The sequence below is a fragment of the Pongo pygmaeus genome, chromosome 9 (genome assembly GCF_028885625.2).
Source record: "Pongo pygmaeus isolate AG05252 chromosome 9, NHGRI_mPonPyg2-v2.0_pri, whole genome shotgun sequence".
Classification (NCBI taxonomy): Eukaryota; Metazoa; Chordata; class Mammalia; order Primates; family Hominidae; genus Pongo; species Pongo pygmaeus.
Window position 1 is genome coordinate 23,090,630 of NC_072382.2, and position 16,284 is coordinate 23,106,913.

The 16,284-nt window shown below is 43.3% G+C and overlaps 2 protein-coding genes across 8 annotated transcripts in view; one reads left to right on the forward strand and one right to left on the reverse strand.

Moving 5' to 3' along the window:
- The window catches only part of EXT2 (exostosin glycosyltransferase 2), a 157,931-nt gene that overhangs the window by 134,902 nt on the left and 6,745 nt on the right, over positions 1-16,284 (reverse strand). For 4 of the 7 annotated variants that reach the window (XM_054437888.2, XM_063670965.1, XM_054437885.2 and 1 more), the window contains exons 2-4: positions 10,425-10,990; positions 9,390-9,479; positions 1,837-1,953 (exon numbers count right to left, since the gene is read on the reverse strand). In XM_054437888.2, coding sequence (XP_054293863.1) covers positions 1,837-1,953; positions 9,390-9,479; positions 10,425-10,960 — 743 coding nt within the window. In that variant the 5' untranslated portion in view covers positions 10,961-10,990. Of the gene's footprint in view, positions 1-1,836; positions 1,954-9,389; positions 9,480-10,424; positions 10,991-13,876; positions 14,059-14,930; positions 14,970-16,284 lie in introns of all 7 variants that reach the window. The other 3 variants (XM_054437886.2, XM_063670961.1, XM_063670963.1) reach the window with 2 other exon arrangements.
- On the forward strand, positions 2,781-4,403 carry LOC129007273 (serine/threonine-protein kinase 25-like). Its single transcript, XM_063670966.1, is given in 2 exon segments — positions 2,781-3,182; positions 3,185-4,403. Coding segments are annotated over 2 exon segments (1,278 nt in total). The 5' UTR covers positions 2,781-2,914; the 3' UTR covers positions 4,195-4,403.

Here is a 16,284-nt window from a genome sequence, read left to right on the forward strand (position 1 = left end):
GTGGAGTCATGAAAATGTTCTAGAATTAGGTAGTAGGCCTGATGATAGTTGCACAATTTTGTGAATATACTAAAAACCATTAAATTATACACATTAAAAGAGTAAATTTTATGGTATATAAATTAATCTCAATTTTAAAAATAAAATAAAATAAGTCAACTCTGGGAGTCCACAAAGGGAGAAAAATCCAGGAAGATGTCCTAAGCGACAACTTCATGAACCACTCAGTCTTGCTCCACATTTGCCTAAGGGTAGGAACAAAAATGTCTCAAGCTCACCTGGGCTTTACACATTGTCTACATAACAAAATTTGCTAAGTGAATGGCTAATGTAAGTTTCAGAATTTGGTCCCGGGCTACATGGTAGAACACAAACAGGAGAGAGATGTCTTCTCCTGAGGAAAGTTCTCTTACTTCTCAGAGTCCACAAAGGTTTCTAAGGGGATGTTTGAGATACTTAAAGAATGGTTCTAATGTTCTCCAAGCAAACTATTTCCATGAGACCCATTTCTTAAACCAAATGCGACATTTTTAGTGTCAAAATTTATATGTTGGTCACCTCTGCTTCTGAGCACTTCCACACAAGTAAAGGATGCTTTTATTATCATGTTTGTTTAAAGATCATTGAGATTCTCACCAGGAAATAGCACAATTTTTACATAGACTACAGAAAAGAAAAGGTTACATCCATGCTGCACATCCATGTTGTCAGCCCTTTTCATTTACTCCCTCACATACTAAAATATGAGCCAAGAAATGCCAGACACTGAAGATGTGGTAGTTTAAAAAAACAGCTGGATGCAGTAGCGTGGGCCTACAGTTCCTGCTACTTGGGAGGCTGAGGCAGGAGGGTCACTTGAGCCCAACAGTTTGAATCTATCCTGGGCAACATAGCAAGACTTTGTCACTTAAAAAAGCAAAGCAAAGCAAAAACAAAAACCTAACCTCAGCTTCACTGCACGTACAAAATCCAAAATCCAAACAAGACAGGCTTTGAGCAAGTCATCACAATGGGCATCATGTGTGTAGCGATGGGCATCACTCTAGGAGACGTGCAGGCTGCTATGGGAGCATAAAGCAGAGGAGCCAGGGCAGGAGCCAAGAAGGTCCCCCTCCACCCCATCCCAGAAGGTGGTTTCAAGCTGAAACCTAAGGCATAAGCAGGATGTTAGACTGATGAAGACGAGGAAGAAGGTCTGCAGACAGTGGAGAATGTGTCTGCTGCCTAGAAAAACTGAGAGAGCACAGCTTGTTCTAGGAACTGAAAGATGTAAAAAGTTCTCAGACACAAAGCTAAAGATGGAGATAGTGGTCAGATGAAAGAGAGCCTTGAAAGATGTTTTAGGAACTGTGGGCTAAGGACCAACGTGAATCTTATCCTAAGGGCAATGTGAAGCCAAGGATCAGACTCGAGGGGAGCAAGACCAGAGGCAGGGAAACCACATACGAAGCCGTTTCAGCAATCCAATGGAGAGATGACAGTAACCTGGTCTAGGGTAGAGGAGGAGGATTCGGGGAGCAGACAGACCTCGGAAGTATTTAGGATGTAGAATCAATAGGACTTCCCACTTTGATATAGGAAACAAAGGAGAGAATGGAGTTAAGGATACCACATGGATTCCTGGTTTAGAAAACTTGATAGACAGCACTGTGAATTTACGGAGATAGAGAAAACTGCAAGATGAATGAGACTGGCATGGAGGTGGGAAAGATGGGTGCCTCAAGGACCCTACCCTGTAACTGATGTATTGGTTGCTTTGATGCCCACCACACTAAACCTCACCAACATCTCACAGATTCAGTGAAGGCACACCTAGCTGGGATGAATGTACCTTACCCTGGTCCTTTCTCTGGAAGATCCACCTCAGCTGACAGTGGACTATAGACAGGAATGCTGACATCGTAGCCTTGCCGGTAAGTCCATGTAGAAAAGCCGCCACCAGCCAACAGGGCCCTGAAAGCAAAGTATTTTGTTAAACGATGAGAAAGAAAGGACTTTATTCTGATACACACTGTGGAGAGGAACAGGAATTACTGAGTCTTTATTATCAAAACCAGCTAATGTTTACGGAGTCAGTTTTCTACAAAGACAATGCCTTATACACGCATCTGGGGGCCATCAGCTGCATTCTATCCTTGAATCACCAGCCTTCCCCCAGGGTCCTAAATACCCTTTCCTTACTGCCCAGTTTTTGAAACACATCATAGCCCAGAGGACACCTTATGGACAGCCTCTCTGCTACCTCCCTCAGATCCCATTCACCTCTCCCTAGTCATACTTTATAAATAAACACATTTACAATAACAGGAATAACAGTTCTGCATGGGAAGACTGGTTGAGGCAGTCATTTACCAACCACTGGCTAGAATCTCAGAAGACAATGGGCCTGGAAAGCAGTGGTGGCCAGAAAGTATCACATCTCACATCGCTTACACCCCAGCCTCTCTCCAATCCCTGCCTCAAGCAGTTCTTTCCACCATCATCCCAGAGTTACGTCTCAATCATGTAGACTCCACCAGCTCTCACTGTCCATTCCAGCTACTTAGTCTTATTAACCCAATTCACTATACAGGAAGCAGAACTTAGAATTAAACCCTCAGTGCTTCTCTTGCAGTTTGCTTGTACTAGCCTTTACTCTCCTTAATTAGAAAACAGTGAGCCCCCGGGAGCCTGGGCATTAGGCTCGGGCGTGGCGGGGCCCCGGCGGCCTGGGGGGGGGTCTCCTGGCCCCACCCCCCCCATGGAGCCCGCAGCCCCGGAGCTCGGTCTCAGATGACTGAACTGGGCACCGAGCGTTCCTGCTGTCCCTCGCAGTGGACTGAGGCCGCAGGGGCGAGCTAGCCAGCTCCGCGCCTCTCCGCGGGATCCAGAGGCCTCCTGGGGCTGCCGGCGGAGGGTCTGAGGTGGCGCGGCCATGGCTCACCTCCGGGGATTTGCCAACCAGCACTCTCGAGTGGACCCTGAAGAGCTCTTCACCAAGCTCGACCGCATTGGCAAGGGCTCCTTTGGTGAGGTCTACAAGGGCATCGATAACCACACGAAGGAGGTGGTGGCCCTCAAGATCATCGACCTGGAGGAGGCCGAGGATGAGATCGAGGACATCCAGCAGGAGATCACCGTCCTCAGCCAGTGCGACAGCCCCTACATCACCCGCTACTTTGGCTCCTACCTAAAGAGCACCAAGTATGGATCATCAAGGAATACCTGGGTGGCGGCTCAGCACTGGACTTGCTTAAACCAGGTCCCCTGGAGGAGACGTACATTGCCACGATCCTGCGGGAGATTCTGAAGGGCCTGGATTATCTGCACTCCGAACGCAAGATCCACCCAGACATCAAAGCTGCCAACGTGCTACTCTCGGAGCAGGGGGACGTGAAGCTGGCGGACTTTGGGGTAGCAGGGCAGCTCACAGACACGCAGATTAAGAGGAACACATTCGTGGGCACCCCCTTCTGGATGGCGCCTGAGGTCATCAAGCAGTCGGCCTACAACTTCAAGGCTGACATCTGGTCCCTGGGGATCACGGCCATCGAGCTGGCCAAGGGGGAGCCTCCAAACTCTGACCTCCACCCCATGTGCGTCCTGTTCCTGATTCCCAAGAACAGCCCACCCACACTGGAGGGCCAGCACAGCAAGCCCTTCAAGGAGGTCGTGGAGGCCTGCCTCAACAAAGACCCCCGATTTCGGCCCACGGCCAAGGAGCTCCTGAAGCACAAGTTCATCACATGCTACACCAAGAAGACCTCCTTCCTCACGGAGCTCATCGACCGCTATAAGCGCTGGAAGTCAGAGGGGCATGGCGAGGAGTCCAGCTCTGAGGACTCTGACATTGATGGCGAGGCGGAGGACGGGGAGCAGGGCCCCATCTGGACGTTCCCCCCTACCATCCGGCCGAGTCCACACAGCAAGCTTCACAAGGGGACGGCCCTGCACGGCTCATAGAAGCCTGTGGAGCCCGTCAAGAGGCAGCCGAGGTCCCAGTGCCTGTCCACGCTGGTCCGGCCCGTCTTGGGAGAGCTCAAAGAGAAGCACAAGCAGAGCGGCAGGAGTGTGGGTGCGCTGGAGGAGCTGGAGAATGCCTTCAGCCTGGCTGAGGAGTCCTGCCCCGGCATCTCAGACAAGCTGATGGTGCACCTGGTGGAGCGAGTGCAGAGGTTTTCACACAACAGAAACCACCTGACATCCACCTGCTGAAGCGCGCTGCTGTTCAGATAGGGGACAGAGGTCGTTTGTATTTGTCCTGAGCTCCATAAGAACTGTGCTGACTTGGAAGGTGCCCTGTGCTGTGTTGTGCCTGCAGGGACACGTCAGATCCTGTGGGCCTCACATGCCAGGTCACCAGGTCACTGCCTCCTTCCACCCCTGCAGTGTGCTGTTCTGCACGTCAGGGACGCCATTCCATATGCCCATTGCCCTCCTCCCTCTCCTGGCCCAGCAGTATTGCTCACGGGGGCTCCAGCAGCCGGGCGTGGCCCTCATGAGCTACGCCTGGGTCTTCTGCAGACTCACGCAGCCCTTTGGCCACTCAGACCAAGGCGCAGAGCAACTATCAGGGCAGCTCTGCCTCCTCCTCCTATGAGGTGGGGAGAGGCAACAGGGCAGCCCCCAGAGAAGTGTCCTGGCCGCTGTCCTCCTGGGGCCCATGATGGCCATAGATTTGCCTTGTGGTGTTGGATCAGGTACTGTGTCTGCTCATAAGTACTTGTGTCATCCAGAATGTTTTGTTTTTTAAGAAAATTGAATTTACTTGTTTCCTGAAATATTCTGAGGTTAATATGTTAGTTTTCATAGAACATTGAGAGGCCCCTGATACTTTAAATAAAGACCTGACTTGGAGACATGCAGGTGTGTGTGGTGGGGCCCGGGCCATGCGGGGCTGCAGCGTCCCTGGTCCCGAGTCCTCACCACAGCACGCAGAGACTGCAGCCCAGCCCCCCTTTGAAACTTCCCTGTGACTGATTCCTGGGCTCTGCTTGGCCCACCAGAAGGAGAACAGAGCAGGCAGAGGAAAATGCAGGTGGGGAGATGCTGTTTATTTTTAATCAAATGTGTGTGAACAAAGCAGTCGCCCGTCTACTTCCCGTTGGAAGGAATGCTGGGCACTAATAAATTAGAGGACCCCACCCTCCCAGGGCAAAAAAAAGAAAACAGTGACCACATTGTTTTAACTGGATCCAGCAAGTAGTACAATGACACTTCATCAGAGAAAGGAAGCAGGTGTATATCACACCAAATTTTACTGTTATTCTCTCCCAGGACCCCAAACCCATCAAAATCACTTTCTAGGGCAGAACTTTGCCAGTTGCTCACACTGCAAAGTCTGAGCCAAGATGTCTCAACTGAGAAACCACATTTTTTGCAATATTGATTGCTACCAATCCCCTCCCTGCCCTGATGACAACCTACATTCCCTTCTAACATGACCAGTTTAGGTTCAAAGATTTTCAAACCACCCCTGGAAATCCCACTCTGTTTGTTTAAGCTTTATGAAACCAAGAACTGGTGAGTGAGGTAACTTGCAGGCTAAAAACTTCTCCAGCTGCCGATCTACTCTGTAAAACGTAATGACTATCCTTAGTACCAACATACGGTCTTATTTTTCCTGATTAGCATGCAGCACTGAATCCATCCAACATGAATTTGGGCAGGTTCCATGACCACGATGGCAAGCAGACTCTATGGGCCCCATGGCCTATGTGCAGAGAAGCAGACATGGATGCAATATTCAGGCACCAGGCAGTCCAGGTAAGCCAGGGTCGTGGGTGATTAGGCTATTACACTCACAGCCCCAGAGGAGAAGTGGGTGTGTATGTGGAGAGAAAGGAAGCAGGTGTATATCACAACAACCTTTACTGTTATTCTGTCCCTGGGGCCCCAAACTTGTTATTCTGTTCCAGGGGGGTTAAGGTGAATGTTCAGCACTGGCAGTAGGAAAGCAGCAATCAGAAGCATGCCTTATGCTGAAGATCATCCATATGCAATCTGTTTGTCATCTCAAAAAGAGCCACGACTGCAATTAGTCAAACTGGCCTCATGCCAGCCCTGCTACTGACAAGACTTTAACTCTAAGGCACTGTATCTTCTTCTGCCAAGGTCTCCATTACATTATAATGGAGAAAATATTGTAAGCATCCCTTGCTTTACACAACACATGGTTTACATTGACTGAAAAGTGAATTTCTGAACAGCACATTCTGTTTTCCCATTATGTATCCCCAAATCAGAGATCAGTTCCAAAGCTGCAAGAGACTGAAAAGAAAACCTGCAGCTAAAGAAATATTAATATGATGATCTGACTCAGGTCAGGCCAAGTATTATATCACTGGAGGTGCTCTCCAGTATTTTTAGCACTTTGCAGGGCTGCCTGATTCTGGGATGTCTCCTCTGACACTAAGCCTTCCTCTCCACGGCCTCGTATTCTCCACCCTCCCTAACCCAGTGTTCGGCATGTTTTCTCATAGTTCTCCTCCTGCTATCTAAGTATTCACAGTGCCTAAACACAGTGAGGTGGCAAGTTTATCCTTCGCTTTCCTTTAAACCATGCATGGAATCAGGCCTGCAAATTCCTCAAATATAAAGCTTCAGGTTTTGCACAAAACAAAACCCAAAAAAGCAGATCGATTCTATCGGTCATCCTTATTTGTTCACTGAGTCAAACAAACTGTAAAACAATATTTGTGAGACAGGTAAACATGAGCAAAGGCTAGATATTTAGTGACTATTTGGTGATATGGAAAAATTACTGTTAATTTTCTCAGGTATGATAATAGTATTATAGTTAGTTACATTTTTTGAAAAGGTTGTATCATGCAGATTCACACAAAAATATTTACAGATGTAACGATCTAATGTCTGGCATTTGTTTCTAGATAATCTAGCGGAGGTGGAGGTGGATGAGAGTAAGGATGAAACAAGACGGGCCTCAAGCTAATGATCGAAGCTGGAGAGAGGATATGTGGGGTTCACTGTACTAGTCTCGCTTCTTTATATAGGTGTGAAATTTTCCATAACAAGTTTAAGTAAATAAATATACACCCACATAAAAGTAGAAATGTGTGAGAGATATTTGCAAAGAAAGGATAAGAAATCCAAGGTAGTAACAGTATTACAGAACACATCTGAGAAAACTAACATCAGTTAAGTCATTAAAAGATGTATGTCATGAAATATGCTCCTACTGAAGTTAAAATAAAATGGGTTTGTATGTGTGCTTGTGTCTAAATCCATAGAAAAAAGACTAGAAAAACACATCATATTTTAATAATAAGTATCTTTCAGGAAGGGAGTGAAAACAGAGGAGAGAATCAAAGCAGATTTTTACATTTTACTCTTTACAGAGTTGCATGCTATTCAACCCTTGTACAAAGTGTATATGTACCATGTGTAGGATTTTTTTTAATTGAAAGAGGGATAAAAACATTTAAGCAGCATTAAAAAAAATTCACTGAGCAGACATTTCCCTTCAGTCCAGGTCCTTGTACTGTATTTCCTTAAGTAAAATAATTCTTAAGTAGTCACACCTATGCTTTTGAACTTTAGGAGATCTTAAAGCAGTCTAATCTAGCCCATCTGTTTTCTAATTTCCAAACAATCTGACATGCAGCTCCTGTAAAACCATTCTGCATTCACGGTTCTTGCCTCCTTTGAATCCAGAAGCAAGGATGAAGGATAAGAAAAATTAACAAATAAATCTACTATTCCTTACCCCAACAAGAAGGCCACCTAAGTTTCAAAATGAAATTTCCCACATGCAAAGATAAAGGACTAGATGGTGATTCATTACCTGCTATAGGATTGGCTATAATCACTTACAAAAATACATGCATAGGAAAAACTATTTAACCTTCCTGATCCTAACACCTAAACACTGGCATGTACTCACACTTCCTCCTGTCTACTTGACACCTTCCTGCAGACAAATGAAATCACATTTAACATGTGCACTTGATAAAAATAAAATCCAACTCCCATGCAGATGCATATACCAAAATGTCAGCAAAAAGTGAAATGACCCAAACAGAAAGAAGCCCTTCTAAAAAGAAATCCAGAACTGGAGATGGAGACTCTGCATTCCTAACAGCTCTTTTCCTTCCCTTCTCTGTTCTCCAAAGTTATTTCACTTCCCCAGAACAACCAAATCCATAAAACAGTAGCCCACTCAGGAACAGGAACACCTTCTCTGGGGCTGAGAGCCAAATCCGGAATTGCCCTGAGTTCAGCCACTTCCTACAACATTGGTGCACCCGGACTGCCCTCTATCGTCCAAAACGGTCTCTACACCAAAGCTGAGGGGTGGTCCTGGAGTGTTTGTCTCGTCTAGTTATAATTATATTTCCAGACAGAAACCCAAAACTGACTTTAGATAATCACTTAATGCAAAGAAGGTTTAGATTTAATCTTCTGGGGAAAAGGAATCCTAAGTGTCAATTTTCATAAATGATAATGTTAGCCTCTAACGAGTTGAGAACTAGCCTCAGGCTGTTCTCAGGCTAATACCTCAGGCTGTTCTCAGGCTAATACCTCAGGCTGTTACCTTTTCAGTTAACAATGAGTTTAAGAGTTAAACACCAACTGTAATAAGACTGGTAATAAACAAGTTTAGGTGAACTCTTAACAATCCCATACCTTGAGCATTGCCCGGCATCCTTATATATTGCGCCCCAACTTACTACTTTCCTCAAAGCCTTGAACCCAGCACTAAGAGAGGTCCCTTAAGTAGCACCTCATACCAGAGCTTTCCAAGAAAGCTCATACCAAAATGTTTCAGTCAGTGATGAAAGGGCAGATAAATACGGTGAGTGAACTCAAAGTCACTCTCAGGCAGTCATGGCCACCCCACACCACATCTGCCTATTTGGAAGGTTTATCTAGAAGGAAGGAAAGGCAAGAGGGGTGAGTAATGAAGGCAGGCAGGCAGGGAGGGAGGGAGGGACAGACAGAAAGAACCCTACTGACTGAAACAACAGAAAGTAAATGAGAATCAGCGTGCCCCCTTACCCTCTACATTACAGGCTTTGGGTATCACTTTTACATATCCACGCTACCTTCTCTCAGTAAGCTGTGCATCTACTTGTGGCAAATGCTCCCAAATTCAGAGAGAGCTAGCACAAGCCTGTCACACTTTCAGGGGCTGGATGTGTTACACTCAGAAGTGCACAATCCAGAGTGGGAAAACAGTTTTAGAGGCTATGCCAGGACAGAAGCCCTAATTGGTTTTCCATAAAAGATTTAAGCACTTCTAAATCTTCAGGAGGAAAATACTTATGACAATTTTCTAGTTTAATAAACAATTCTGATTACAAAGTATGCGGTAGATTTAGGAATATAATTTCACACAAACAAAAGGATCTTGAACCCATCATAAGGACAGCCCCAAATATGCCTCCTACCTGTCTCTGGGGACATCCAGGGCTGTGTTATAATCTGGGGGACCTCCAGGCAACATGTTGAACAACAGGTGATTCGTACCTCGATCCCACCTGTCAAGAAATTTAAAATGTAGGAGAATTCACGTGTCAACTATGAAGAGACAAGAGTCAGTTATTAGACAACAAGAACCAAGGATCCCCAAGCCCAAATAGGGCTGCTTCTCACGTATGCAAAGCAAACTCCTGGAAATCCCAACAGCACATCAGACACAAGTCTGGCTCCATGACAGGGAAAAATGAACGGACGTGTACTTCAAGCTTGTCCCATACAGACCTGCTTCTAATAATGAAAAGTTGAAAACTACCCAAATGTTCACCATTTGGTTAAAGAAACACAAAATACATTAGAGAAGCCTGGTTAAATATATGGTAGAACATCTGCAAAATGGAATACTATGCAACCTTTAAAGTTATATAGTAAAATAACATAAAATTATGTCATAATTTGGAAATATATTCATGATATATTAAGGGAAAAAGCAAAAGAGTATGTACTGTGTGATCCCATTTGGAACAAAACATTTATATACACATGTGTATGTATATTTTTAGTAACATCAAAATATTAATAATGTTTATCTCTTAGAGGAAGGATTTCAGAATGAATCTTAGATTCTTCTTTTTGCTTACCTGTATTTTCAGATTTCTTACAGTGAACGTGTATTATGTAAGTGCTAAGAGGAGGTGGGAGCATATTTAGATTTAAAAGGAAGAATATACGAAGAAGAGCCACCCTTAGTTTGGAAACTCTAAGAGGCTGGGAACCCACAGCAGTAGTGCCGGAGACAGCAGACTACTCTTCACGGGCACACAGGCAGATGCTGCCACACAGGCCTCATGCTGCAAGTCAGTCCCTCCAACACACCCCGTCCTACAAGAAGACAGCATCGGGAAACCGACTCAAGAGCAGAAGCATTCCCAACCTTCCCTTCCCTTTAGTTCCCTGAGGGCCACTCAAGTATCTCTTGGGCGCTGGGCTGTATGAGTGTGAGATACCTAGAGAGCTGGGCCAACGCTTGCGCTGTCTCCTTGATGCGGAGTGTGTTCTGGTTAAGCACATCGATGGAGGGAACAAACAGGCAGGCTCGGTTGATGTCATCAGTGTAGTAGTCACTGTCTGAGATGGCCATGAGCAGTTCATTATACTCCCGGGAGATGGTGTTGCTGACAGAGACGCCAAAGTCATCCACGTACTTTTTCAGAGCATAGATATACACCTTGATTTTGTTCTTTGGGTTGAAGCCACAGCGGTAGACATCAAAACACGTGTGCATTCTGCAACTGAGATCCCCCCGCTCTGGGATGGGACTGTCGGCTGGCAGCCTGACAACCGGCACATCACGGACGCTGCGCTTCTCTACATTCCAGTCATTTGAGGACTCGATAGAATGGGGCCAAAACTGAAACATGCCAGTGGCAATGAGGCCCAGGAGGACAATGGAGAAGAGGGTGATATAGTAGATTCGGTGCTTGGTCTTCATTCTTGGGATGAGGGCAGGACCCCGGATATTATACTTGACCGACGCACACATAATGACACAGACAGCCTCTTCCTCACACTCCTGGTCACCAGGGAGAGAAATAAGAAAAACCAAGTATTTAGGATGGCAAATGACACTTGAAAAGACTATTCAACTTTTTTTTGTTTTTTTTTTTTTTGAGACAGGGTTTCACTCTGTCACTCAGGCTGGAGTGCAGTGGTGCAATCTCAGCTCACTGCAACCTCCACCTCCCCAAGCTCAAGCAATCCTCCCACTTTGGCCTCCCAAGTAACTGTGACTACCACGCCCAGCTAATTTTTTGCATTTTTAATAGAGAAGGAGTCTTGCCATGTTGCCCAGGCTGGTCTTGAACTCCTGAGCTCAAGCTATCAGCCTGCCTCGGCCTCCCAAAATGCTAGGATTATACGCGTAAGCCACCGCGCCCAGCCTCTACTTTTAATGTACCTATTTCTTTCCCTTAAGTGGTGTGGCAAAATAACAAAAAGGGACTTTGGACACTTCTTATAAACATTTAGAAATATTTATCTAGATATATGAATAAATAGTATATAATGTATTTAATATTTAATACTGCATATATTTAACATAAATATTAATTCATAATATAAAATATTACTATATCCTATCTATATACATTTACTTAAAGCAGAAGCTGGCAAATGTGGGACTCTGGGAAGGAGGGCTCTGACCAAGGCAGAAAAATCAAAAGTGGAATAGCAAAAGACAGTTATTTTATTTCAAAACACTTGCTTAACATAAAATAATGATTTAACTGGACAAACTGATGCTTCATCATTCCAAAATCTGTTTTCAGCCAGGTGCAGTGGCTCACGTCTATAATCCCAGCACCTTGGGAGGCCAAGGTGGGTGGATCACCTGAGGTCAGGAATTCAAGACCAGCCTGGCCAACATGGTAAAACCCGTCTCTACTAAAAATACAAAAATTAGCCAGGTGTGGTGGCGTGCACCTGTAATCCCAGCTACTTGGGAGGCTGAGGCAGGAGAATTGTTGAATCCAGGAGGTGGAGGTTGTGGTGAGCCAAGATCGTGCCACTGCACTCCAGCCCAAGTGACAGAGCAAGACACTGTGTCAAAAAAAAAAAAAATCTGTTTTCATTCACTTATTCATTCAAACCATTATTGAGCACCCATCATGTACTGTGAAGAAAACAAAGATGAAAGCAAAGATCCTACTCTAATGAGGGAGAGAAAACAAAGCTATAACAAAAGGCAGAATGTAAAAACACCACTAGGAAAATATCGATTAAGTACAAAAGGATATCAATAAGAAAAAAAATTAATCTTTCATCTTTAAATAAACATATAGTGATGATTTATAATGAAGGTGATAGTTGCATTTAGATAAATGGAAGAAATGAAGAAAGGAATGGGGTAGGAGAGACAAAGGGAGGGAAGAAGAGGAAGAGAAAGAGAGAGAAGGGAGAAAGGGAGGAAAAGGGCCAATGTGGTAGATTCATTTACAAAGACGAACACCAACAGTTCTTTCCATCCCTGAATTTGCATGGTACTTCTCCAAACAAAATGTGGAATCCATGTCCCTTCCCCATGAATCTAGGTTAGCTTTATGATTTGCTTTGACCAAGAAAATGTGGCTGAAGTGATGTTTTGGGATTTTTGAGCACAGGACTTGAAAGGCCCTATAGAGTCTGCCTTTGCACTCTTCGAATCCAGCCGCCATGCTCTAAGGAAGCTGAGCTCCCAGTGGAAGGCAACCTGCCCCAGTGACACGGAGATCTCAGTCAAAACCATTAGGGAAGAGATGAGTCATCCCCACGAAGCTCTGCACAGATTACACAATCATCAGCAAATAAATGACTGTTGTTGTTTTAAGCTTCTAAGTTTTGGGGTGGTTTGTTATACAGCTATAGATAAATAAAACAGCCAATAAGCATTATTGACTGAGTTGTAAAGAAAATTTGTAGTCCTCAGCTAAAAATGTAGAGTTCCCATGTAGACCACACTTTAAGATCCTTACCAAACAAGCTTCTCCTATGTGATTCCCAGATACTGTTTCGGCGGAGTGCAGAGCCTTGAGTGTGGCTGCATCATCTGCCACATACTTACCATGTTACTGCAACAAGCTATTTTGGCATCCTGCATGTCAAAATACCAATCCACAAAAAGACAGCTGGGCATAGTGGCTCAGGCCTATAATCCCAGCACTTTGGGAGGCCAAGGCAGACAGATCACCTGAGATCAGGAGTTCAAGACCAGCCTAGCCAACATGGTGAAACCCCATCTCTACCAAAAAAACAAAAATTAGCCAGGCATGATGGCGGACACCTGTAATCCCAGCTACTTGGGGGGCTGAGGCAAGACAGTCACTTAAACCTGGGAGGCGGAGGTGCAGTGAACCAAGATTGTGCCACTGCACTCCAGCCTGGGCAATAGAGCATGACTCTTTCTCAAAAAATAAAATAAAATAAAAATAAAAATAAATAAACAAAATGGTATCATTCTACTCATGGATCTTCCAGGAAAGCTATTAATATAATGGGAAGTAACTGAAAAGCTCATAGACCATCTTAGAGTTTATCAACCATTTTTGCTTCGGATAAATGGAGCTCTCCCTATCAGTGCCCACATGGTAAACTGCTTCCTGCCTAGCGAGCTGAGTATTGCCAAGCTTGAATGTTGCAATCACTTTCAGTTTTGGGGGTAAAATATGCTAAACGGTCATGAATCATTTCAAGTCATATCTCTCTAAGACCAGAAACTGGAACATAACAAGGAATTTGCCTATCATTGACTAATACATGAAAATTCATACATTTTGAGCTTAAAAGTTTATCATCTTTGGAGTATAACATCAGTCACTCAATATATTCTAATTGTTCTATGACAGAAATGTGGCATGACAGCGATTTCACTTTTTCTATCATTCTAACAGTCAGCAGAATATTCCTGCCTGCTCCCATCGCCTACCAGCTCCAGGCCCACCCTATGGTATGGCTTCCTCGCCATTCTGCATATCCCTCCTGGAGTTTGAAGACAGGAAGTTTTGGGACAAATGCAGGCAAGGAGCTGCCCTCCGCTGGCCCACGTTAGAACTTCCCAAGAAGCTCTCAAGGTCTATGTGTATAGTTGAATCAGTGGTTCCCCAACACCTGAAGGGTAAGAAGCACAAGAGTTTGTTAAAACAGATTCCTTGGCCCCACCACTGAAGGCTGTTATCAGTAAGTTTAAAATAGGGCCACAGAATATGTCATTTAAAAACAAGCTCCTCACGTATTTTGTGCCATCTGGTTTTAAACCTTTATTAATATTAGACAAACTACCCTTTAATAGTGTTTTTCAAAAGTTTTTTTTAAACTAAAATTGACAGTAAGAAATATATGTTATATTGTGACCCAATATAGACAGATACATATATGTGCGTATATGGATATTTTAAATAAAGTTTCAAAAAACAACATTTAAGCTATGTACTGTGAGTACACAGTGTTAGCCACAGAACATGCAATGAACCCTCCATTTTTCTACTCTGTTATTCTATTGCTTTTTAAAAAATTCTGGCCATAACCTACTAGATCAATTATACCACCCAATAATGGGTCCTCCATAGTTTGAAAAATAGTTTCTATATATGACAAAATTGAGGTTAAGGGAACAAAAACTGTATTCACACATGAGCTTTACAAATCTTCATGAGTTGCAGATTAACTATAAAAAAGACATATCACAACAAAGTAAAACCAAAGATAACAGAAGAAAATAATAAATAAAAGCACAGAAATTAATTAAAAAACAAACTAGAAATGGTCAACAAGGCTAAAAGTTGTATTTCTAAAAACAGACTAATAAAATTCTGGTAAGATTAATCAAGAATACAAGGAAAAAGGTGCAAATAAATACCTGAAAAGGGGAACATAACTCTAAATGCTGCATATATTTAAAAGATAAGATGGTATCAATGAATTTATGCCAGTACATTTGAAAACTCCGATAACATGGAAAAATTATTTTAAAATATACTTACCAAAAGCATCTCAAGGAGAAACAGCAACTCTGAGTAGCTCTATAACATTAAAGACACTGAATCAAAAGTTTAAAAATCTTCCTATAAAGAAAATTCCAGGCCCAGAAAATTTTCCAAGTTCTACCAAATATTCAAGAAATAATAATTCCAATTTTCCACAAATTATTCCAGAGTTCAGAAAAAAAAGAGGAAACACTCCAAAGCTCAGTTTAGGAGGCTAGCAAATGCTTCATATCAAAACCTTAGAACAGTGGTTCTTGAAGTATGCTTCAGGCACCCCAGGCCCTTTCAAAGGGCTTATACTAGTTTAATACTGACATTTGCTTTATTCACTTCCATTTTCCAGAGGCTACATGACGTATGACACTGCAACAGACTGAATGTAGAAGCAGATGGGATAATCCAACTGTGTTTTGTTAAGTTTTTCCAAAAATGATAAAATACATCAATTCAAAGACCCAAGATGCTCAACTCAGAGCAGAACATATATATATATATATATATATATATATATATATATGTATAAAGAAAATGCTACCTAGATATATCAAAGCCAAACTCCTAAAAAGAAAGTTAAAGAAGAATATTAAAAACAGCCAAAGGGGAGAAAAATCTATTCAAGGTAGATCTTAAAACTAAATGTAAAAGGAAAAACTATAAAATATTTAGAACACAATAGAGAATATCAATGACATCTGGCAGAGAATGATTTCCAAAACACAAAAACCACAAACCATTAAGAATTTTCCATCAAAAACACAATAAGGAAGCAAAAAGACAAGCTGCAAGCCTGAAGAATATATTTCCAGCACATATAAGCAATAGGGACTTGCAACCAGAATAAACTGTACGAAGCAATAAGAAAAAAACAAACAGAAAACAAAACAAACAAAAAACAGAAAACACACTTAAACAGGAATTTCACAGAAAAGGCAAAAAGGGCACATAAACATATAAAAAGATGTTTAGTCTCCTTAATGGTCATGGAAAGTAAAACCACAATGAGACCTATACCCAACAGCATAGGCAAATTAAGAGTCAAACACCACCAAGTATTGTTGGAGAAGATATGGAACCACAGGAACTGACTCCAGAGTCCCAAGTGGCCTCAGCAGAAGGAAGAGGGAGCTGATACCCACTATGTTAGTCTTAAGTATCACATTTTGCTTGCTACCTGTCATAGTTTGACTCCCCTCATACCCCCAACCCCATGCAAAAAAAAAAAAAAAAGAGAGAGAGACAGAGACAAAGACAGGAGTGGAAGTAGTCTACTTACTTGGGAGGTGATCTCAGAAAGCCACAGTGAGGGAGCACGGAGACAGGCAACACGGCAAAGCCAATAAAAAGTGTGTTC